At 38.5% G+C, this 26,137-nt stretch overlaps 1 protein-coding gene across 1 annotated transcript in view; it reads left to right on the forward strand.

The window, feature by feature from the left end:
* Positions 1 to 1,042: 1,042 nt before the first annotated feature.
* mtus2b (microtubule associated tumor suppressor candidate 2b) overlaps positions 1,043 to 26,137 on the forward strand; it is a 41,892-nt gene continuing 16,797 nt past the window's right edge. The window contains exons 1-7 of the mRNA XM_056265994.1: positions 1,043 to 1,055; positions 9,328 to 11,403; positions 11,873 to 12,083; positions 13,073 to 13,276; positions 21,498 to 21,590; positions 22,902 to 23,000; positions 24,339 to 24,538. Coding sequence (XP_056121969.1) covers positions 9,502 to 11,403; positions 11,873 to 12,083; positions 13,073 to 13,276; positions 21,498 to 21,590; positions 22,902 to 23,000; positions 24,339 to 24,538 — 2,709 coding nt within the window. The 5' untranslated portion in view covers positions 1,043 to 1,055; positions 9,328 to 9,501. The remainder of the gene's footprint in view (positions 1,056 to 9,327; positions 11,404 to 11,872; positions 12,084 to 13,072; positions 13,277 to 21,497; positions 21,591 to 22,901; positions 23,001 to 24,338; positions 24,539 to 26,137) is intronic.

The following is a 26,137-nucleotide window of genomic DNA, read 5'->3' on the forward strand; positions in this document are numbered from 1 at the left end:
CTTCCCATACAGTACGTTCCCGTTTCTAATTTGACGTAGAACATTTCAATCAGGCTTCAGTATTTAGGAGGAAGACCCCACTTTTCTTTGTTTAAAAAACATTTTATTTGAATTAAATTGAACATATATAAAGTACAGTAAAATCCAACCTTTGTTTTTTGTTTTTGAAAAAGAACTTAAAATATATAACAAGACTATTTTTCATTCACATAATAAGAAAGCAATTAAAACTCTATAAGTCCTTTAATATATTTACATAATGAGTAGCCACTACCCCCTGGCTGTATGTGTTTTTATGTAGGCTATGTGCATTATTGTAGTTCTGACTGTACATTAACTTTGTTTGTTTGAAGTTTAATAAAAAAAATAAAAAAAATAAAAAGGTCTTCCCTAGCGTCATATTCTGACGTAGTCGAAATCGAAAGGTCGCAGCGCGCGCTTATACAGAATGTTTAGGCCTACATTTAAACATCATATTTAAAATTTGAATTTGCCTAATATCTAAAGTAAAAAGGGCAATATTTTCCCAACAAATCTGTATTTGATGTAGGGTATATTATATGCTTTTTTTTCCCACCAGAAAACAAAAAAAGATTTACGCGAGTTAAAAGTCTGTGCAAGACATGTTTAGTGCGCGTGCCTGCCTGTGAGTGGCGCTCGATGCACATTTTACAAATAGCCTAGACTGTGGCTTAAAACCTTGTGTTCCTACCTAGACAGCATTGTAGGCATCACAAGCGCCGTTCCGAGACAGCAGATTTTTTGGACATCATAAATGCGCCTGACATTTTCTCCAAAAGTGCTAAATTAGAGAAACAACGTGACAAAATCAACATAATATTGCCCTCAAATGTTGTCTAGGTAGGAAACTCGGTAGGTTTTGGAACACAGCCATAGTTCGACACTTCATCTCTCACCGTTCATTCCTGTGATCATCATCATCATCGTATCGTGCACGCCTGGCTCTCTCCGCATCTCTCAGCCTGATCGAGGCGGATCCTGATCCTGATCCTGGCGATGTCAAACACTCGTCCTCTGCGTCTGAAGATCTGCAGGTAAGACTGTGTGTGTGTGTGTGTGTGTGTGTGTGTGTGTGTGTGTGTGTGTGTGTGTGTGTGTGTGTTTGTGAATAATGTGATGGCGCTCACTGAGAGCATCACATCCACCTGCTGTCGTGTGTATCTGCAGCAGAACTCAGTGTGTGTGTGTGTGTGCTTATATCACATGCTGTTCATCCTGCGGCCGAATCTGCCAGTGTGTTTTATTTTAGCACGCAGACACTGAATGAATGAATGAGCGAATGCTTTAATTCACTATTTGTGAATGCATATTTATGTATGATGTTGACCAAGTCTGTTATTATTATCATTATTTTTCGTGATTGTGTGTTTATATTAGTTATAATCTGATTTATTCTAAATATACTAGTTACATATTAAATGCAATATTTATATAAATATACAATTATATTAAAATATTGCTGTGCATTAATATACTAGTTACATAATATTAAATAAATGCAACATTTATATAATATTCAGTTATACTAAAATATTGTTGTACATTAATTTGCTTGTACTAATGTGTAATATGAGTGTATCAGTAATAATAACAACAATAATCTTATGCATTATACAATTAATATAATATATACATAATTTGTATTTTATAAAACAAGTTTATAGAATATATTAATGTCGTTACTATAAAGTAATGCTAATGTGATATGAATAATAACTATTACATTATTAATGATATTGCCATGATGTTTATTATTTATAGCCTATATTATCTATAATAAAGAAAGATAATATGCTTGTATGATTGTGTAGTTGTTAGTTTATTATAATAATAATAACAATCAGGCTTCTTATTAATTGTAATAATATTAATTCATATATATATATTAGGGCTGTCAAATGATTAATCGTGATTAATCACATCCAAAATAAAAGTTTTTTTTACATAATATATGTGGGTGCACTGTGTATAATTATTTTGTATATATATAAATACACACACATGCATGTATATTTAAGAAAAAAATATTATTTATATATAAAATATTTATATTTATATATAATATAAATTATATATAAATCTATATACAGTATATACATGAAAATATTTCTTAAATATATACAAGCATGTGTGTGTATTTATATATATAAAATAATTATACACAGTGCACCCACATATATTAAAAAAACTTTTATTTTGGATGTGATTAATCACGATTAATCATTTGACAGCCCTAATATATATATATAATGTGTGTGTGTGTGTGTGTTATTAATAAAGTTATTAACATGTTATATTTAAGTAATGTAAATACATAACAATATTAATATTCCATAATGGTTATTTCAATGATTTTATTTCCTGTTTTGTTCTGTACACTATGAAATTGACCCTTTTTTCCGTCTTTTTTTAACGTTTTCTGTTTCTTTCAACTGATGCATTTTTTTTAAGAAAGTGTTATATCGAGGAAAATTGATTGACAGCCTTAAAATTCATCTTTATTTAAGACAATAAGCATGAATTTATTAAAGATGCAGTGATTGTGCCAAAAATACAAACTCTCCATCACGTTTCCCTGCATCATGTGCGTAAGCTGTTAAGTGTGCGCCATTGAAGAACGCTAACTTTTTGGATCAGTTCTGAGTCAGCTATTCTCATTCTGTCCGCAGAGCACGTTTGCTTCAGACCGCACGAGTAAAACACTTCCTCAGTCTGCGTCCTAACACACAGCACTTTCTGCCTTTGGTTTTGGTGGACAGTATCAGGTTCCGAAATTGAGCATTCAAAATACTTTGAACATTTGTATAAAATACCCCCCTCACACAAAGCTGCTGAGAGGTTTGCTCTTGAAAGGGAAAGGAGGCGTTTCCTCCGGTTTCATTTGGATGTTAATATTTAATCAGCGCTTCAGATCTGAGAGTGGAAATCGCTGCTTCCATGTAGAGATGCTGGAGAAAAGGGTCTGCAATAGACGCACACACACAAAGAAAGACAGATGTAACGTGTTTCTCTAATCCAGGTTAGCTGGTTAGTGAACAGGTGCAGTGGATATGCTCTGAATGCTTCATGGGAAAGGAGGGGAATTTCATGCATCTGAAGGACTATGACATCAATCTGGCTCTGGAACGTCCCGCTGCCGGCCGCATTACTGTCGGTAGCTCTGAGCGTGTTACAGTGTCATGAAAGAGGAAAAAACAAGGAGGTAGAGAAGTAACAAAGACAGGACCGTTGCTCGTGGGTTTCATGCTGACGCCTTGAGGGACATTCTGTGAGTGTTTTATTTATACTTCGTGTCTGCGACAGAAACTGCATCAGTCAAGAGGAGAACTGTCTGTCTGTCAACCATCTCGCTCTCTTCACTTCCTTCACTCGAGTCGTGTACGCGTGTTAACAGCAAAACATGGCAGGGTTATTAACTGATGTATGGTTAACTCGCTTGTTTTCACTGCAATGTGAAGATTAATTGCACAGATTCAGATAGATAGATAGATAGATAGATAGATAGATAGATAGATAGATAGATAGATAGACAGACAGACAGACAGACAGACAGACAGACAGACAGACAGACAGACAGACAGATAGATAGATAGATAGATAGATAGATAGATAGATAGATAGATAGATAGATAGATAGATAGATAGATAGATAGATAGATAGATAGACAGACAGACAGATAGATATATAGACAGACAGACAGATAGATAGATAGATAGATAGATAGATAGATAGATAGATAGATAGATAGATAGATAGATAGATAGATAGATAGATAGATAGATAGATAGATAGATAGATAGATAGATAGATAGATAGATAGATAGATAGATAGATAGACAGACAGACAGATAGATATATAGACAGACAGACAGACAGACAGACAGATAGATAGATAGATAGATAGATAGATAGATAGATAGATAGATAGATAGATAGATAGATAGATAGATAGATAGATAGATAGATAGATAGATAGATAGATAGATAGATAGACAGACAGACAGACAGATAGATATATAGACAGACAGACAGACAGACAGATAGATAGATAGATAGATAGATAGATAGATAGATAGATAGATAGATAGACAGATAGAAAGATAGACAGACAGACAGATAGATAGATAGATAGATAGATAGATAGATAGATAGATAGATAGATAGATAGATAGATAGATAGATGATAGATAGATAGATAGATAGATAGATAGATAGACAGATAGAAAGATAGACAGACAGACAGACAGACAGATATATATATAGACAGACAGACAGACAGATAGATAGATGATAGATAGATAGATAGATAGATAGACAGACAGACAGACAGACAGACAGACAGACAGATAGATGATAGATAGATAGATAGATAGATAGATAGATAGATAGATAGATAGATAGATAGATAGATAGATAGATAGATAGATAGATAGATAGATAGATAGATAGATAGATAGATAGATAGATAGATAGATAGATAGATAGATAGACAGATTTAGATTTGGTTAAAAACATTTAGAACTACATCAGTATAGCTGATGTAGTTTGAAATTATTTTAAAAAATCATAAAAATGTTCAAAAAGTTTGTTCACATCTGTGCATTATGTTGAAATACTGAGGCATTAGTGTATCATGAGAGCATGTGTGTGTTTCTGGCAGAATCACTGCAGGGCTCGTGCTGCTGAAACTGCATGCGGGATTGTGTGTGTGTGTGTGTGTGCCTGAACTCTCAGGAAGATTCATTTGTTTCTATATCTGATTCTGGCTATAGGACTCTGTCAAACATTACTGCTCTGAACAGAACATCTACAGTAAATGCCAATTCTGCATTTAAATGTTCTGCTGTCATTAGAAGCTAATTTATCAATCTGGTTACACTTACAGTTACAAATGCATTATCGCACTCTGTGTGGCCTTTTTTTTTCTTTTTTTTGTACTGTGTTGTTCTACAGTAGTGAGATTGGTTTGCGGTAATAAATCACAATCCGCCACAGAGAAGGACTGAGCAGGAGTTCATCATGCATGCTCACTTGAACATAGTGGAAACAAAGCCATCGCTGTGTTCTCTCGTCTGTTCACCATCAGCTCCACATCTATCAGCCAGGAGGAAACCTCTTCCCTTTAAATGCCACTTTTTCAGGTCATCTTACTTGATTATAATATAATTGTATTATATTTCAGTATAAAGTCCAATTTTTCATTAACCATTCATTAGGATGCATTCCTTGATTTCTATCGTAGATTTAAAATGCTTTAAAAAAGAAAAGTTAAATATATTGTGCATCAAAACTCTGCACTATGTACTCTCTATAATAATTAAAGTTTATATCCAAAACTCATATCTATCTGTACTTAAAAGCTCAAATGTCCCACTAGTGTTGGGCTGTGAGGTCTTTGAACATTTTAACTTGAGGACTTCTGAGGCCTTTCTATGAAAGTAGGTCAAGTAGATGGTTTGGTGTGTGTGTGTGTGTGTGTGTGTGTGTGTGTTTTGGTTTGAAAGAGTGTTTAGGTGTGGCTGTGTAGAGTTGGGCATTGGGAAGTTAAATATTTTCAAATTGTTTGGTTTAAGTGATTCTGTGCAGCATTTATGTTGTATTTACAAATCAGTATAATATATGTTAATCATGACAACTCTCGGAATAGTTTTAGCATGTTATTGAATGTGGCAGTGTTAATGCATTTGGTCTTGGTGGACTAGATCTGCTTCTGCTGTTGGTTAAGATTAGTAATATGTAAGATATGCTGGTGCTGGATGAATAGACATACATACATAAATCCTGTTGCACATCTAGGCAGGTGGAGCTGGGGGAGGTGGAGGGGTTCAATTCAGTTTAATGCTGTCAGCCTAATTGGGAGATTCTCGGTTTCTGTGCACCAGATAAACGTGTCTCTGCTCCGAGGGCTTTTGAGTTGCTTGTTGCTTAACGCTGCATTTTCAAAGTAGCTTCCCCGACACTAGTTGTTTCCATTCCCTATTACTGTTTACCTTCCTCTTGTTAATAATTGAGCTCCAGACTCCGTGGTGATATGCAGGGTTTCTCTTGCTGTCATACACTGCTGTGTTACTATGACCTGCAGACCTGACGATGATGTGACTCGTCACATGCGACTGACAAACCCTCATGCAGACGATCAGTGTGTGACAGTTAGTCATTGTCTCTGACAGCTCGACAGTCACTGTTTCAAATATTCTGTAACATTTAGCATGAGCATGTCACTAAACAGTTGCTCATTGGGGAATGGAGGTCCTTTACTGTGTATGTCCTTTACTTTACTGTCATAAACACTTATAATGTTGCGTTAATTACATGGTTTGCTTATTAAATGAAAGTAATAGGACAAACTGAGAGTCAAAAAGGACTGAAAGGGACACTTTCCTTAAAAACAACAACAGAAAATTCATTTAAAAATAATAAGGGTTTGTATAGGGCTTTATTCCTGGAAATTGTCACCCTTAGAAAGCTACCATTTCATCTGTTGTTTATTCATCTGCAGTTATTTTTTAAAGCATAGAAAGATAAGACATCATTATGACAGAAAGTAAACCGTAATGATTGAGTGCAGATGCACAAAATCGGCAGATGCACAAAGTGGGTCAAGAAAGTGGACCATGCCAAGAAAGAGAAACGCACAAAATATATTTTATGTTTTATTTTTCTCTTATATTACTGTAGGTTTGGCAGCAGCCAACCAAGCAGACTGTCTTATGATAGGTTTAGGTGACAGATTGTTTTCTGTTATTAGTTTATAAAAGCAGCATTCACTGTGATTAATGTTTGGGTAATATATTTATACACTCACCGGCCACTTTATTAGGTACCCCATGCTAGTAACGGGTTGGACCCCCTTTTGCCTTCAGAACTGCCTCAATTCTTCGTGGCATAGATTCAACAAGGTGCTGGAAGCATTCCTCAGGGAGTTTGGTCCATATTGACATGATGGCATCACACAGTTGCCGCAGATTTGTCGGCTGCACATCCATGATGCGAATCTCCCGTTCCACCACATCCCAAAGATGCTCTATTGGGTTGAGATCTGGTGACTGTGGAGGCCATTTTAGTACAGTGAACTCATTGTCATGTTCAAGAAACCAATTTGAAATGATTAGAGCTTTGTGACATGGTGGAAGTAGCCATCAGAGGATGGGTACATGGTGGCCATAAAGGGATGGACATGGTCAGAAACAATGCTCAGGTAGGCCGTGGCATTTAAACGATGCCCAATTGGCACTAAGGGGCCTAAAGTGTGCCAGGAAAACATCCCCCACACCATTACACCACCACCACCAGCCTGCACAGTGGTAACAAGGCATGATGGTTCCATGTTCTCATTCTGTTTACGCCAAATTCTGACTCTAACATCTGAATGTCTCAACAGAAATCGAGACTCATCAGACCAGGCAACATTTTTCCAGTCTTCAACTGTTCAATTTTGGTGAGCTCTTGCAAATTGTAGCCTCTTTTTCCTATTTGTAGTGGAGATGAGTGGTACCCGGTGGAGTCTTCTGCTGTTGTAGCCCATCCGCCTCAAGGTTGTGCGTGTTGTGGCTTCACAAATGCTTTGCTGCATACCTCGGTTGTAACGAGTGGTTATTTCAGTCACTGTTGCCCTTCTATCAGCTCGAACCAGTCTGGCCATTCTCCTCTGACCTCTGGCATCAACAAGGCATTTCCGCCCACAGAACTGCCGCCTCACTGGATGTTTTTTCTTTTTCGGACCATTCTCTGTAAACCCTAGAGATGGTTGTGCGTGAAAATCCCAGTAGATTAGCAGTTTCTGAAATACTCAGACCAGCCCTTCTGGCACCAACAATCATGCCACGTTCAAAGTCACTCAAATCACCTTTCTTCCCCATACTGATGCTTGGTTTGAACTGCAGGAGATTGTCTTGACCATGTCTACATGCCTAAATGCACTGAGTTGCCGCCATGTGATTGGCTGCTTAGAAATTAAGTGTTAACGAGCAGTTGGACAGGTGTACCTAATAAAGTGGCTGGTGAGTGTATGTAGTAATGTCAAATTTACAATATATCATCATAGATAGTATAATGGTAATTAGCCATAGTCGTTCTTCAGCGTGGCATCTATTAAGATACATCATTGGCTAATTTAGATGCTTTCATCTATTATTTATCCTTTACAAAATCAGTTACTGTTTTCCTGGAGAAGTGTGTTCCTGTTGAGAACATTTGTTTGCAGTTACCTCAGGGAATGACCTCCTACGGTTGAAGTTCTGTTCTTGTTGCTAGGGAGAAATGAGCGCGAGCGTGTTTTCTCACTGCGTGGAGAATTATCAGCATGTATATCATTCTGTATGAAAGAATTTCATGATCTGGATAAAATATTACACTTAATCCCATTTGACCGACGCATTAGGGGATGTGTTTTGCTAGGGAGTCTTTTCACCTTAAAAATCCTTTTAATAAAACAATATGCTTTATACTTTTAATTCAGCGCTGATCCTTTACATTGTCAGCTGATCTGAGAAGATGCCAGTGTTTGATCATGTTGAATGAAATGCAAGTGTACATTGACAAGAAATTAAAGTACACCACATCAATTTACAAATGTGCAGATTATAAATTGATCTTAATTATAATATTATTTCATTTTATTGGAAACATAAAGCGTTTCTGCACAAAGAGAGGCTTTGTGGGTCATAATTGTTAACATACTACTAATACATCTGTTTATGGCTTTAACTCTTTTCCCACCATTGACGGAAATTTCCGGCTTTCTGGTGACACACATTCTGAAAGAGTATCTCCTGATCAAAACACAGGTGCATATGTAAAATAACGTGATCATCAACATTAAACAGCATGTAAATAAAAACTGCCTAATGTTACTGAATGAAATGTCGACCCAGGACGAGGTATAGGACTGTGCAAGCATTAGATTTGTTGATGCACTCGATCTACTCCACCAAAAATGCTATATCCTCAACTATTTGCTCAAAATTTTGCTTTTTTTTATGAAACTTACCCACATGCATTGCATTAAGCTAGAATAAAACAGTTTTTGTGTTTTGAATCAGAGGCTCTGTTCTTTCTTTTGATATATTGTATGTTCAGATATTCATACAACAAAATATTCTGGAGGCCATGAAAATTTGGTGAAAATAATAAAAAATGCTGGCAGTGGCTGGCAACTTAAAAAAAAAAAACACTGGTGGGGAAATAGTTAAAAAAAAGATATTGAACATCAGCATATGTTTTTTTTTTATTATTTCTTATTTGTAGTTCTGTTGCTAGTTTTATGTCAAGACATTTATAAATCTGTTATTTACCCCCCTTGACAGGTTGAAGACAAGCCCTGATGTCATCTACTCAAAACTAGTATCTCAAACAACAGTGTGAAAGATGCCAATACTTACTTTAGCTTTAAGTTTGAAAGTGGAGAGAGCCCCAGACCTCAAGGGAGGATCAACAAGACTCTACTTGAAAGCTTGAGAACACATGAGCCTTCAGGAAACATGAGTGTGAATGATGAACACACCAGACCCTTCGGGACCAGCAGTGAAGATGGCTGTAAGGAAATCAGGAATAACAACAACAACAACAGGGATACTGAGGATTCGCTGGATGGAGATGCCAATGCTAATGAAATCCAAAGGGGAGATGGAAAAACAACTCTGGGGGCAATTGATGCCCTGTCCTCTGTGGTATCTCACACTGAGAAACAGGTGAAGATGACTATTCAGGCCACAGATTCCTCGTGTGATGACCCGGAGCTGGCTGAGTTTGAGATGCTGGAAAGTCAGGAAATAGAGGATGAGGAAAAGAACAATGTTCCTAAAGGTTACATGAAAGGGGTTCTGTCCACCGATATGACAAGGACCGAAGCAAAATCTCTGAAGGATAGCAAAAGGTTTTCCCAGTTTACTTCAAAAGAGCAAGAGTCTACTGTTTGTCCTCAGTCCTCTAGCAAAGAATTGGTGACCAGCATAGCCAGGACTGACTTTAGCTCTGAAAATGATGTTTTTGTTTCTTGCCTCTCCACAATGTCTAGTCTTGGAGGAAGTCTTGCTAGTGCTCTGGACAACGCCGGTCGAACCCACAGCTCTGATTCGTGGCATGCTCCCTCAGAGCCATACCGAACTCTCTCTGAGGACCTTACCCTTGCCTCACAGTACTGTTTGACAATTTCAGATAAAACCCGGAGCACCCTACATACTGACGGCATGCATCATCAAGCAGGAAAAAGTACAACGCACATCGGCAGTGTCAATCTTAATCTGAACTCTACTGCCTTGCCTGAAGAACCTCATTTAGAAGCACAAGAAAACCAACTAGCTACAGACTTTGTAATATCTGAGAGCTCAGGGCAACTGACAAATGGCACGAGTGAATGTAGCATTGCAAGGATCACAAAGGTCAATAATGAATCAGCAAGTGCCAATCAGGACGATCTTAGAGAATCTGGAGGTCATGTAAAGGAGTACCATGCAAAAGACGAAAAGGCTCTAAATTTGAAAACAGTATTGACTGAGAAGAAATCCTGCCAACCTCTTGTCTCAGACCATTTTCAGTCTACTTCACAAAACAGAAGGTCCTCCCATGATTCCACTGGTGATATAAAGAATAAACTCAAAACCCAGAATGAGGAATCTCCTGAAATTGCTCTTAAAACATCGAAACTAACCTCAAAGGGTGCACCCGTCCACTCTGATTTTTCTGAACCCCAACCATACAAGAAGCAACCATCTTTTGAAAAGACCCGAAGATCTAGTTCATCGAGTTTGGAAAGGCGAAAACCTTGGGGCAGCCCATCTCGCTCTGAGACCCCTCCATCCCCTAAAACCACCTATTCACCTCGGAAACAGCCACCTTCGTCACCAGCCAAATATACTAGCACAAGAGAAGCGAGTCAGGAGCGGAGTGAAACCTTACAGAGGGCAAATACTGGTTTGAGGCAACCAAGTAAAAGCCTTCTCAGTAGTAGTTGCAGTCTCCAAAAACCTGTCGTTCCTCAACATCCCACTAGAGCAGAGTCTGAATCTAATAAGACTTCTCCACCTCTGAAGCCCAAAATTGTTCGGCCAAAAATCATAACCTATGTCCGCAAGAGCGCTCAAGCGAAACCAATGTCTGAAGGTCCCTATGAAGTATCGACACTACCGCCGAGACTTACACCATACAGTAGCTCACCAACCTCAAAAGATCCCAAAGCCGAGGGGTTCAGAGGTTCGCCAGTGCTCAACTCCTCTAATATGGTTTATGACAAGTATCGCCAGGAGGTGCAGAGGTCAGGGTACTACTCCCCTCCAGGACTGATGCCGTCTGGGATCAGGCCACCTAGCCACACTGTCCCCCATAAACTGGTGGGCAAATCGGAGAGTTTCCATGGAGAGCTGCCAGATCAATACTTGCATGAGGTGGGACTTCTCAGTCTATGGTTCACAGTGTCAGTCCAAATCTGATTATTTCTGTATCTGATTGGAATCAGATCTAAATTATTGACTTTCCGCACTGGGAATCGCAACTGTTTGTATGCGTGGCTTTATTCCGTGCTGTCGTCTCCGCTGGTATCAAATCTCAACATGTCTCCATTATATTGTAATTTTCTGCTCGATTGGTACTTTGCAACAACACAACCTTGTTTTTTGCAGCGACATTTTTTTGCTGTTAACACTTGCTAAATATTATTGGATTCCAATCGGATATGCACAAAAAATCGGTTTGGACTGATCGAGGCTTTAGATGCTAATACAGCATTACTAAACTCTAGATAAATGCGTTGTGCTTGTGAAAGCATGAGCAGTAAGCATAATTAATTGATACTCTCAACTGCTTCTTTAAGTTTGTGATAACAAAGACATCAAAATATACTTCTTACTGTTCCAGGTTGGTAGAGCGGTTCAGCTAAATACCCATGATGCCGCTGCTTCCGTTTTCCGCTTTCCCAGAGCCTTAAGGCCTCAGCTTGGTCTTGGAGCCGTCACCAGACAGCCTGCTACTAAGAACAGGACTGTCTTACCAGGTCAAAGATCGGCATCACCCCTCAGTTATACCGCTCCAGCTGTTCATGCCTCAAGTAGTCACCAAGAACCCATAGGTCAGTAGGCACTAAAACTCTCAAAGTCATGCCCCTAGTTGTCAGTTGACGTTGTTCAGAATGTGATATGTTTAATTAAACAGTATTGATTTGTATTAGACATTTGCTTAAAATATAGCTCATAAAGCTAGACAGGAATATAAATGACTAACTTCACAGTTCAATGCCGCCAATACACAGAATCAGACTTGTTTCTTATCACAATGCCCACACACAGAAACCCCATCAGCTGAGGTTATGAAGTGCAGTCATTGATTCTTATAGGCGTTACCATTTCTCTTTGAAATGTTAATGACAGCAAGGACTGCTGAGATACCTTGTCATACACTTATTTTTGTTATATCTTCAAATATCTCTTAGGAGATTGAAAACTGTGACTTTGGGAAAACCTTTCGGAATCTCACTTTTATACAGTCGTTGGCTCTTTTTTCTCCTTAGTCTTCTGAAAGTAAATTAAGGAACTGGATTTTTGCCAGTCAGTTACATATAAAAAAAACGTACTGGAAATCGAGGAAATTAATAAATCAGCCATTCTGAAAGTAAAAAGGATTGCTAAAATCATCGGATTTTTCGAATGAAAATTTCTTCACCCTTAAAAACTGTACTTTTTATTGGTTATATTATTGTTGAGCTGTTCCCATACAAACTTCATTCATCAATCCATCACAACAGGTCTTTTATTAATTCTCAGTAAACATGGGGATCTTTAGAGGTGTTTTCTAAAGCATTAGAAAGCCTATACCTCTCTAAATGACATTTATGCATTTACCTATATTCCAAGTCTTTTGTGTAAGAAATCGTGAGCACTAGTGACATTTGTATACAATCTTTTGAAATCAGGATTTAAACAAATTAGGTCAAGATTGTTTTCATTTTATTATTATAGATTGTAGACGGGGATACCAAGCCGAGTTATATATTAATGAACTAGTGATATTTGTTTGAAGGATCAAATCTGAAGGAACTAATGTTTGTCAACTGCTTTACAGTGGATCAGAAAAGACTAGCGTTGGGGGTGGCCCCCAAATTTATGCTCCCCAAACCGGGTCAATCTGGACTGCGTCCTCCCGGCTTCTCCCATCTTCCTCCTGCTCGCCTGGCCGCCTTTGGCTTCGTCCGCAGTGCTAGCGTGTCTTCTGTGTCCAGCAACCAATCAAATGACAGCACACACAGCGACCCCTGCCGATCCAGCCGTGAGTTTTACATCTCTTCTTGTCATAAACCTGCTGTTTACAGTACACTTCCCATTCTGTAGTATGCAGATGTCTGACTGTTCTGGTTTTAACAGGTTTCTTAGCTGCTGCTTGTTGCGTTTGTTCATGTAGAGGTAGAGGTATACCTTCAAGCTCTTGTTTATGGTGTCTTGTGGTGGTGATTGTTTAGAGTTCTCTAAAGTGTAAGGAAATGCTACAGCAGCCCATTCTTAGACCACATGCTCCAGTACTGGTATTGTGTTAGGATTAGTATAGGCCTTGTGGATTATCCAACTCTTCCTGTCATAAGCCTTCTTACTCGCAGATACAAAGTACAATCGATGGCTTCAACACCCTGCTTGTTGCACTGTATGCAAGATGATGCATCTCAGAGCTTAATGTATAGAGCAATGTTTCCCAGTCTTTTAAAGTGCCCCTATCCTCTTTCATATAATACCTTTCATGGAGCTGTTTGTGAATGCAAATGGTCTGCAAAGTTTCAAAGATCAAAGTGCTCAACAAATAGAGTTATTGTCTCTCAAAAGAAAGAACCCATTTTAAACCTGAAGCGAGTCGTCAGTAATTTCAGTCTTAATTACTGCTCAAACCTACCTAGGTTTGTAGTACATTTGCATAATACCAGCCTATGATCTTCATCGAAATCTCAGATGGTTAGTTATTCAGCTATTTTGAATGGTAAAATATTGAAGTCTGGGATGCCGTGAGACTGGAGACGGTAATGTACACTATGGCTTTTGAAAAGCTTACATGTGTGACTTGAATCAACAGTGCTCATAAATGGCTGTTGAGTATTCTCACTGGAAACATGATAGAGGAAGTAGAAGTAGAGGCTTCGACCCAGAAACAGTATTCCTTATATGTCACAACAAGCAGAAAACATTTTCCATTTTAACAGAGTTAAGGTGCAGTAAAATTAGCTGTTGTTCTGTGAATTTTCACTGGTGAATTCCAGTCATTTCCATAAGAATCCACACGATCTGCAATTTCGTGTGTGGTCAAAAATGTCACTATGGGACCAAGTTGGTCACTGGAATTGACCAACAGAAAGTCACTGTGAGAAAAGAGGTGATAAGAAAATGAGTGTTTTTGACCTTGGATGCATGTAACTCTATTATAGGAGACTCCAAAACAAAATTAAGAGCCTTTAAAGTAGCATAATAAGGGCAGTTTAAACTGGAAGTTACTTGGCATGGAAGTCTAGTCATGATTGAAGACCCTCAAATGTAATTTTACCATAAAGTATTGTCATTTTATTGTTAAGAAGACCACCTGTCATAAGACATAAGAGTGAATGTGAAAATGTGATAAAGGTCGTTCTATTACTTGGAGTGCTCAGCACATTTTCAGTGTGTTGGAGAGAAATATAGAGAACAGTGCGTGTTGTTTTATAATAGTTTGATATTGGTTTGTGTGCTGTGGTGGGCTGAGGAATGTGAAGGGATGAATATAGTCAGTGTTTTATTGTTGTGAGGAAGAGAAGTGTGAAACCTGCCTCTGTCTGACGTCTTTGCACTCTGCTCCTCGTAGAAATACTAGTATTAGTTATTTTGGTTACACTTCATTTAAGGGTGATGTTGTTACTGTGTAATTACACAAATAAGTACTGCGTAATATTAATTAACTACATTTACTTACTATAAGTTTATGGTTTGGATTTGGTTTCGGGTCAGTGTTAGTCGACAAAAAAAATTCTAGAGAAACAGGCATAGAAATACAATTGTTTATCCACGCATGACCTCTCAAATCTAAAAAAAGAAATGACACATTTGACCACTATGATGAGTCAATATGTTTTAATGTTGTCAGTCTATCTTACAGAACAATGTGATTCAGATATAACATGAAGAATGAAATATCTAAGTCTAATTCCTTCTTCCCAAGTAACTGATTGCTACTTGGTAAATCTGCATTAAATAGTGGATTAAATCTGCAAAATAGTAGATGAAGGTTGTTTCATGCCTTGAGCATAAGCTTGCAAACTTCAAAGCATCATGTGCTGCCTCCTTAATCACACAAGCCACCGTTTCCCAGTCGGTTTCTCCACATTTTTCAGGAAACTACCAGACTTTTTTTAAAACATAACTTGCAGTGGAGTGGAGAGGCATGCAGTGGAGAGGCATGCTCCAAATAAGTGGCATGTCGTGTCGGGGTGCAGAACTCAGCGATAGAGAAGACTGGGATATATTGTGATGTTCCTAACGGAAATCTTTAGACATGTCGTTTGAATGCTGTATGTATGAAAACATCCGCCATTTCTGTCACCGGTTTTGACGCTATTGTTGCGTGTCGCATTAAAAGTGAGGGAAAAGACCATTCAAAATCTGACTCGGACAGCTACTTTTATGAATCGGACATCGCTCATTTTAGTTCTTAGCATCTGACAGAAAACACAAGGCATGTGACTCCTGCACCAGCTGAGCAAATGCTAATGTATACACACTGTAAAAAAAAAAAGTTGCTGCCTTAAATTTTTAAGTACAATCAACTTGGATGTCTAAGTCATTTCAACTTAAATTACATTAAACTGACCTAAAAAAAAAAACGAGTTGAATCTTGTATAACTTATTTTGATAAGTTAAAGTGATGTAAAAACATATGTTTTAATAACTTATTAATCATATCATTTTTACAGGGTAGGTTTTGTCAAGGTATTACAGTCCTCGTTGGTATTTCCTTTTCAAACAGGAAGTCGAGACAGGACATACTGTATTAAAGGGCTTGTCTTTGAAGGCGGCATGAAACAGAAGTCGACATAGTCTTTTATTCCCTATTGTGACGTATATTCGAGTGAAACGGCTTCCGGAACAAGAACAAATGTAGGGCGGGACTTGATTTTGTCCATGGGGAATTGATTGGATGGTTGGGATTTGCTATTGGTGGATCTAATGTGAGTGACAGGTGGCTCCGCCCTCACGCCAGTAAACACATGATCAGAGAAGAGAGGAGGACCTGCAAGAGGATGAATAAAAAAAAAGAGAGATGTGCACGGATAAATCATTTTTAATACTGCAATGCTTAAATACTCAATTTTGATTTCATGGTGACTGAAAGGCTTGAGTGTCCTCTCTCATTTATATCTCTCATTTATTCATTTATAGCCTGTTTTCACTGCAGTCGTTCCCTGAAGACTGCAGACAAATGCTGAGTCTAGCAAACAGTGTTTCTAAACTGCTGAGTAATGTATGTGTTCTCACAGTATAGAGACTCTCTCTCTCTCTCTCTCTCTCTCTCTCTCTCTCTCTCTCTCTCTCTCTCTCTCTCTCTCTCTCTCTCTCTCTCTCTCTCTCTCTCTCTCTCTCTCTCTCTCTCTCTCTCTCTCTCTCTCTCTCTCTCTGGGGTTTAGAGTTGTACTGTAAGTACAGTGTGTTTTGAAACCACACCCTTGTTTAGCATCCCGTTATGACATCAGCAGACGTCCTGACATGTCTGATGCTATAGTGGGGACACATTTGTCTCTCTGCTCGGACAGCTGAGGGGTCAACAGTGGCGCCTTCCCTTCCCAATTTTATGTCTCCTCTTAAAAACCCAAAGACTCGTCTGCTTGTTATTTAAATCCGGAGACTTGTATGTGCATGCAGCATTTTTGTTCGATGCCGTGCTCGGTAGATAAAATATAACGGACAGCTGTCGACCCCTCCCGAGTGTCCACATCTAGGCCCGTGTCCCCACTTTCACTCTCGTTTCCTCTGTGGGAAAGGGAGTCGGAGTTAGAGTAGGGCTGCTATGACTTTTAGGGTTTTAAGGCTTATCGTTAAGTCTTCATAATGCAGCATAATTCGTAATCTTCAGAGTTTTTTTGTGCGACTCAGTGGAGTTTTAAAATCAGATTAACTTTGTGAAAGCGGATGATGTTCGTTGTCATCTCAAGTCTGGATCTTGGATGCGTTTCCTCTACCGACGGACGAATTTGCCGCACAAAATGTTTTCATTACTGGGGTATTTTGTGCCCCTTTTTACTTTTGTTTTAAAAAGAGACTCTGAAAAGCAAGACCTGCACCCATGTAAGTGTTGTTTGTGATTTATTCATGTCACATACTGTACATTAGTCATAGGAGCCCATTTGCCTGATTGGGGGGAATAAAAACATGTCAATGATTTATTAATATTTTAATTACTATTTTGAATTATTGATTATCATTATTGTTGTTGTTTTAATTAAAGTTCTTTTTTCTTTCTTTCTAACTTTAATTCAGGCCATTCCATGCCATATTTTACTGAAAACTCACTATAGAATTTTTTAAGTTTTAATTTCCATATTTTTTCTAGTTGTGAAATGCTTTCTAACATCAGTTAGATTTGTAGTTTAAGGATACGTTCTCATGTTTTCACCCAGCTTTTTATTGTTACAGTGTAATTGAACAATGAAAACTACCAAAAAAACGACACATTTTGCATCATCCGGTGGTTAGTAACTGATTACATGTAATCTGGATTATGTAATCCGATTCCAAAAATGTACTTGTATTTAGATTATCTTACATTTTAAAACACTCGTAATCAGACAGTTACTTTTTTATTGATAAAATGATTACATGTTATTTTCACAATGGCAGTAAATCAATTGATTCTCCTTACTACTTCTTTTTACTCTTTTAAATTTCCCTTTGTAAAAAAAAAAAGAAGCATAACGCGTATACATTCAGAAAGTCTTCTAGTTTTGTGTAATCGCTCACACAGACAGCCACTAGTCATGTGACTAGCACTGAAATCTGAGACACACAGCATTGGATCACTGCATTTACAGAAATCATTTCATTTTTAAAAAGTGTTTTCTCTATATTGCAACATTGCATATCGAATCAACTCCTGACGAACACCTTAATTATTATTCGAATTATCATTCAGTAAGTCATTAAACCACGTATTGCTATGTTTTTGGAAGGCTTTTGTCTTGAATTCCCCCTTTGTTCAAAACAATATTCGAAGGCCCCCCACCCCATATAGTATATTTTCACCATTGCTATTATTAATGCAAAGCTTCTTGTTGTTTTTCTCTTGTTAAATGAATTCACCACGATTCATTTTGTAATCCTAAAAGTTTATCTAGAAGAAATTCTAGAAGACAATCTCAAGGCACATAAATGAATGTGAATCAAATATACCATACATGTTAGGCGTCAGACAGTGAAACCTTTAATGCTTCATCATAAATAATGCACACGTCCTGCTGTCGTGTGTTCTCTGACAAGACCTCATGCCATTTGCCAGCCGATGTCTTCCATCTCCTGCTGATATGGACACAGTCATTCTTATGACAGCGTATCTTTAGCACTTTACATCAGCATCATGTGTTTTTTTATTCATTGACATTCAGAGCACCTTCAGAAATAGCGTTTTCATAATAACGTTAGCGAAACGTTCTTAGGACATGTTTTTGTTAGCTGGGTTGCTCATGTGTTAAATGTAATACAGGATCTCAAGGTTTCAGAAGGACATCTTTGGCTGTTCAATCGCATTCACCATGAATGCTGCTTTTTTTGCGGTAGTGATATTACGATTAGATCTTACATATACATCAACATCACTGTATAATGAATAGTTAAACCCTTGAAAACGTAACACTTGACTTTATTGATCTCAAACAGTGTCGCATTAATCATTAATCCTTGCAGCCTCTTTGCGGTGGCTTTTTCAGGTTGTAGCGTGTGTGAGCGTGAAGGAGGATGTGTCAGCGTTTTTGAGACCTGGCTAAAAATCCATTGTAAATCCGAGAGGAGGAAGGTGAAGACAACAGGTCTGCGGTGTCAGCAGAACACGCCACATAACTCTGGACACCGGCATGAGTTTGCAACTCTAGGAAAATGTTTAAAGGGATAGTTCACCCAAAAAAAATTAAAATCTGTTATGTTTTACTCAACTTCATGTTGTCCTGAACTCATATGACTTCATTGGGTGGGAAAGAAAAGCGTGAACTTTCTGGTTAGTAAAGATATGAGGGTGAGTAAAAGATAGCAGTCTTTATTTTTGGATGAATCATGGATGCTGTTAAGATACCGCTGGCTGAAAACGTGTTGTGGAGGTACTATGGTATAGTTATGGTATCAGTTATTTTCATAATATTACTGTATTTTTTGATCAAGTAATGCAGCCTTGATGAGCATAAGAGACATATTTTTCCGATCCCAAACTCTTGTTTCCTTTTTTTAAAATATTTTGGGCCTTTATAATCGATAGAGACAATAGAGGACAGGATTAGAGTACCACAGGTTGGATTCAAACATGAGACCTTGCATGAGCGAGAGGTTTCTAAACCAGCTATAGACAGCCATGTAATTTCAACTTTTCAAGGCCCAGAGAGGTAGTAAAGACATCATTAAAACTGCACATGTGACTCCAGTGGTTCAACCTTAAAGAGCAACATGCAGGTTGGACACCCCTATATAGCATAGTGTATGTTGATGACAAAACAACTAGATTTTCTGAACTGGAGTAATATATATTTAGCCATTAACGATATTTTGAGATAAATTGTGATAAAATAACTTTCGCGTCTATAAAGCACTAACCGGAAGTGACGATGGGCGAGGGAGTCTGGTCAAGTTCAAGCTCAGGTTACAATGGATGTGAATGAAAAAACCGAGTTCTCCGATGTTGACGAGCATGCCTATGGCCCACAGGTAGGGATGGGGCCGATCCGATCCAGTGTCGGTATCGGGACAGATACCAGTGTAATTCATGTAACGGATTTTCCCGATCCAACCTGCGGAGATATCCGATATCCTGCTGAAATGACTCCAAAAGTGATTCCCGCCGGCCAGTCTGCTAGCTGGCTGCAAGCTGTGGAATGGATTTCCTGAACGGAGGCGCGGCTCAATGAGACATAGAGACCCCCCTCAGGAAATCCACTCCGCAGTTTGCAGCCAGCAAGCAGGACAGCATTGAGCTGTGTGTAAATACTTCACACTGGAAACACCGCAGAGCAAGACAGCAAAATGCAATGTTTGCAAAGCCGTATTAATTAAACCATCTGTCTGTGATGCAAAAAATCTCCAGGTCTATAATTCTCCGGAGTGAAATGTGCGCTACGAACGACCGAGTGTGTGGTGACAGACGCGGCAGTGAAGTCTGCTCTCTTCACCTGCACAAAACGCACCCAAGAACGAAAAGCCTAGTTTTTCCTAGAAGGAAAATGATGGACACGATGTCCTGACAGGCTGGAATTCGTGCAACCAGCACAAACACAATAATTTACCATCATGGCATCTCTAAAACTCGATCTAAAACGTTCTCTGTCTCTCACTACTGCTCTAACTACAGCTGAACGTGAGCTCTTGTTTGCCTCGGCCTACGTCATATGACGCGTTGCTAGCGGGAAAGGCGTATTCCACAGCCTAGCACATTTTCATCAAAATTTCTACATCAAATGAGATTTCATTAGTAATTTCTACAGTGTTTTTAAAAGACCTCTTCAGACAATATCAAGTATTAATTCAGTTATAAATTCAACCTGCACGTTGCTCTTTAATGTTATGAAGTGACGAGAATACTTTTTGCACACAAAACCCCCGCAAAAATAACGACTTTATTCAACGATCTCTTCTCTTCCACATCATTCTCCTCCACTGCGGACGTAGTGTAAACATCGCAGCGCTTCCTGGTTCTACGTCAGAACGCCGGCTCACCATTGGCTGCTCCTGCATCAGCATCACACGCATGTGTCGTGGTGCTCACATGACCAGCATCGGCCAATAATGAGCCGGCATTCCGACGTATATCCAGGAAGCGCTGCGATGTTTACATTACGTCAACAGGGTAGGAGAATGATGTGGAAGAGAAAGAGATTGTTGAATAAAGTCGTTATTTTGGGGGTTTTCGTCGCTTCTTAACATGAAAGTTGAACCACTGGAGTCACGTGGACTATTTTAACGATGTCTTTACTACCTTTCTGGGCCTTTAAAGTTGCAGTGACGCTACTGCCTATGTAGGGTCAGAAACCTCTTGGATTTCATCAAAAATATCTTCATTTGTGTTCCGAAGATGGACTAAGGTCTTACGGGTTTGGAACGACATGAGGGCGAGTAATTAATGACAGCAATGTCATTTTTGGGTGAAATATGCCTTTAAAGGTTCTCCATGAAACCATCAATGCCAATAAATAACCTTTTTAAGAGTGTACCATAGAAATGTTCAGTTGTAGTGTAAGTGCAGAACGACAGGGAAAGGATATTTTCCTCAAAGCTTCTTCTTTCGCTCTCCACAGGTCCACACAGCGGCAGTGATGAAAGCAGGACTCATAACCCCCCGCCCCCCAGCCGCCGCTCTCTGCACACGCCCCCCCGCGCATCACCCGTGGGTAAGTCGCGCCACCGCCAGCTCCTGAGCGTAGTGATGCATGTTATAGTTATCACAGATTCATTTGTCTGATGCTTTTGCCACCAAATGTAACCTGACCAATGTTGTGTCACGCTGCAGTCACATGACCCTGTGTGAAGAGGTGTGTGTCAATCGGTTTCCATCCGCCTATTTTTATGGGCATTTCGTGATATCACACACACACACACACACACACACACAAAGCTGAAGCCCTAACCTCAACAACAAAAACCTCATGTGACTTTGGCTAAACAGAGGATGTGATTGGATAACTGAACTAACCAGTGGACCAATCGCATCACAGCATTTCAAATGTTGATTTGTGTCCCAAACACCAGCATTCTGACATTCTGACAACAAGATTCATACTTCACACACACTTTTACACCTCTGTGTGCAAAGAATGTACATCAACTACAGTATTTTTGCAGAAAAGCTGTACATTTTGTCTGTATGTTTTCTCACTTTAATGAAATGTGAGATATCAAAATATATAGAACTGTAAATACATGTATTATTATAAAAGTTGCACTAAATAAACCCATATTTCTATTGTCTCTATGTGTGTTAAAGAGTCACTGAAGTAGAAGCCTGTCGATAGCTGAAGACATCATTTGAATAATAATAAGAGAATAATATTCTCACTCTCACAGAGAATTGAGCAAACCTAGTAATTATGGACAAAAATCATTTCATGGCGTACAAAACGTACGGAATCTTTTTTTATTGCAAATTATTGTTATATAAAAAGAATATATTTGACCAAAAATACAGTAATAGCTGTATATTTTGGGAGGTATTATTACTATTTACTATTCCTGTGATCAAAGCTGAATTTTCAGCATCATTACTTCAGAATGAAATAATTCTAATATGATGATTTGATCCTCAAGAAACATTTATTATTATCAATATTGAAAACAGTTGTGATGCTCATTTTCTCATTTTCTTCAAAATAACAGCATTAAATGAAATCTTTTGCAACATTATAAATGTTTTACTGTCTCTTCTGATCAATTCAGCAGTGTTCTTGCTGCTGAATAATATATTACAAATATGTAACATGTTCTCCAGTATTCAGTATTTTATTTTTGTATATATATACAAATATTCTTGAAGGGCCCTTTAGTGGCTGAAGTATGCATTGCATCACAGCTGATCACTGCAGTCACAGTATGAGAGAAACATTAGTGGGCCGAGGGCTCCAGCTAGTGGACACTTTCAGCACTTACTTTATCCTTATATTAATCTACTGTATAATATAATAAATCTGCTCTTTGTTTCTCTACAGCCTCTAGAAAGGAGTTTCAAAGGGATGGAGAAATCAGCCGTCCCATTGTGTCGTCCCCGAAGAGGTTTGCAGTGGTCTGTCCCAAGCCTCAGTCCCCCGGTGAGTGTCCCGTGACCGTGTGACGTGTGTGAGGTCTTTTTCTTCCGCTCGCCCCTCCCACTGTCATTTCACATCCCTCATTAACCAGCTACTCGTGGTTGTCATAGCAACGCTGTGAAGACTAAAGACTTCCATCAGGAAACCGGCGAGTAATTCCCTCACTAATGCTTCCAGACTAATGGAGGAAAAATTGACACCACAGGTCTTAAAATAAGATTATTTGACGTTTTGCTCAGTTTTTTTATTTCCGTATTCTCAATAATTCAGTTGTAATACACAATAAATGGACCATACCAATACATAATGTCAGTTTGTAAACATTCACAAATGATATATAAGCATATTTTTAAAAACTTCTTCTAAAATCTGATTGGTTGATCCATGTTTGGTGAGATTGTTGTTTTTGAAAGAGGTCCTTTATGATCACTGCATTTATTTGACCAATTTTGTTTAAATATACAGTCAAACAAAAATGTAATCAGACACCTTCAATATTTCCCACATTATCACAGTTTATTCACTATAGTTTAACTCAGAGTTATCAAATCAGTTGATATTTCACTGGTTTTGTCCATCCTTCTGTTAGACTGCCTCACAAATGAATTATGTTGAATATCTGTCAGCTGGTAAATATAACTACACAATTAGATAATTCCAATTTAGCTCAACCAATTACCAAGAAATGCTTAATTTTGTTCAGTCTGTGGTGTAAAATGGTCGCATTATGAATTAAAGAAAAAACACTTCAGCAAAACATGGTCAGGTCAAAATGTCTGCATAATTTTTGGTACCAATTTTACCGGTTGTCCACTGTATGAAGAATTGTTGGGTATAATATGTCACAGTTTACTTTATTTTGCTATCCTCCCTTACATAAATGTACAACAAAGAACCATAATGTAAAGTGTTACCTAAATAAATAACTTCAAATAAAACACTTGGTCACAGTGTCTAAAGAATTTTTGGTCCCAAATATTTGTTAATTTTACTGGTAGTCCACTGTATGAAGAATTGTTGGGTATGATATGTCACAGTTTACTTTATTTTGCTATCCTCCCTTACATAAATGAACTATAAAGTCCTGCCCCCACTTGTAAAAAAATATCAAAAATGATATCTGGTGTCTGAATAATCTTTGGTTTGACTGTATATTAAAATGTAAATAAACTCTTACAGGTTTGGAACAACCTCAGGGGGAGTACATTTTCATAAAGAATTTTCATAGGGTGAACTATCCCTTTAAAGGTTTTTTTTTCTTTTGGCGTTGGAATTAGGAACCTTTAAAAGAGCATATTTTTCATATTTCAGCATTTTTTCATATTTCTTCATATCTGCCAGTGCGTCAGAAGTCGTGTGTGGCCCGTCTGGGCGGGCGCTCAGACGGTGTGGATGCCGAGCGGGAGAAGCTGATAATGCAGAGACTGAAAGAGAGATGTGAAGATCAGGCCCGGCAGCTGATCGTCCTGCAGGAGGAGCTCAGGAAGTCTTCACGATGCCTGGATGTGTTCACCATCAGCACACAACACTTCTGCCAGAAGGTGACGCTCTCACAGTCTTCATACTTAATACTTAACTTAATAGTTAAGACTGTGATGGTACCACAAGGTTTGCAGGTTCAATCCCAAATAGGGATTACCCAGAATTCAAAGTTTACGATGATGTAAATGAACTGCTGAAAAATGGTTTGAAAAGTGTTTGAAAGAATCAATTTGTGGAAACGAGGCAGTCAAAGAAAGCCTAGTGTTGTGTTCAGGAGCCCAGGAGGGAAACACCTTAATGGAGCTGTCAAAATGGCTGAAAAACTAAACTGGAATTTTACACTAAAATATTACTAATATTCGAATTATATTCAAATTTAGAAGGCATAATTTCAGTTAGGCTTGTCTCCTGAGGCCATTAGAGGGTGCGATGAGGAAAATATTAATGCACCACATTAAATTGTTAATTCAAAGCAATAAAAATGACATGAGTGTCTGAAAATAAGTGCATAAGGTTTATACTAATGTTTATAAATCAAATATAATTACATAAATTACGTAAACAATTATGAACAAAACAGCATCATGCATGTATGCCTAGTTTATTACAAAGAGCCAAAGCGGTGATCACACGGAGTGCTTTTTGAGTCTAAAAACATGAGTAGCTGTGAAATGGAAAAAGCCCTACGAAGTCTTGAGATGTTTTTTTTTTTTTTAAAGGGGTCCTATTTCTCCACTTTTTTACAACTTTAGTTAGTGTGTAATGTTGCCGTTTGTGCATAAAAACGATCTGCAAGGTTACAAAGCTCTAAGTTTACTCCAAAGGGAGTTTTTATTTAACAGATTTACAAGTCCCTTTTCAAGAACTACAACGAACGGCTCGTTTGGACTACAGCGTGATTTTCCCGGATCTCATGAAGTCAAAATGCGACTCGTTTAAATAATCTCCGCCCACGTAATACGCAAAGAAGGGGACGAGGCCTGGTTGAGCTGCGCTAGCGAGACCCGTGTTGTCGCCATGTTGAAGAGACACTGTTTTTCCAAAACTCTTTTGTTTGACCTTCCTAAGGCTGACGAACTTAGAGTGGTTATAATGTATTTTTAACACTGTTCCTGAACATTATAATCCCAACGTGTATCTGTGTGCTGCACATTTTATGGAGAACAGCTGCAGGCTATGCACAAAAGCTTCTCCTGAAATGGAGCAGTTCCCTAGCCTGGTTAAAACCAGACCATTCTCAGTTGTAACTGAGTTATGGTCTGGCAAAGCGTCATAGACAAATCATTTCCAGAGGGGCGTCACCAACGGACGTCGCGGATAGACCTAAACCCAATCAGAGCGATGAAGGAGATGACGTATGCAGAGCGGTGGAGAAACATCTCCGAGTGTTGTTCTTTGCTCGGTTTTTAACTAAAAGGAAACGTTCAAATCGCTTAAAATAGACGCGATAGCTGATTCGAACAAGTGATGTTCGACGGCGGCATCCATCTTTGTAATGTAGGCTACAAAATCTGCTTCAAAATCCCAGCGCTGTCGTCATCGTGTAAAGCCCGCCCCAACGTTTCTGATTGGTGCCTCGATTTCGGCGGATTGGAAATGGGCTTGAATGAGCTCTTTGCCAGACTAACTTTCAGAGCAAATCTAAATTTGCCGGAAGT

Source organism: Rhinichthys klamathensis, unplaced genomic scaffold (assembly GCF_029890125.1).
Source record: "Rhinichthys klamathensis goyatoka isolate OS25496 unplaced genomic scaffold, OSU_Roscu_1.1 h1tg000243l_1, whole genome shotgun sequence".
NCBI lineage: Eukaryota > Metazoa > Chordata > Actinopteri > Cypriniformes > Leuciscidae > Rhinichthys > Rhinichthys klamathensis.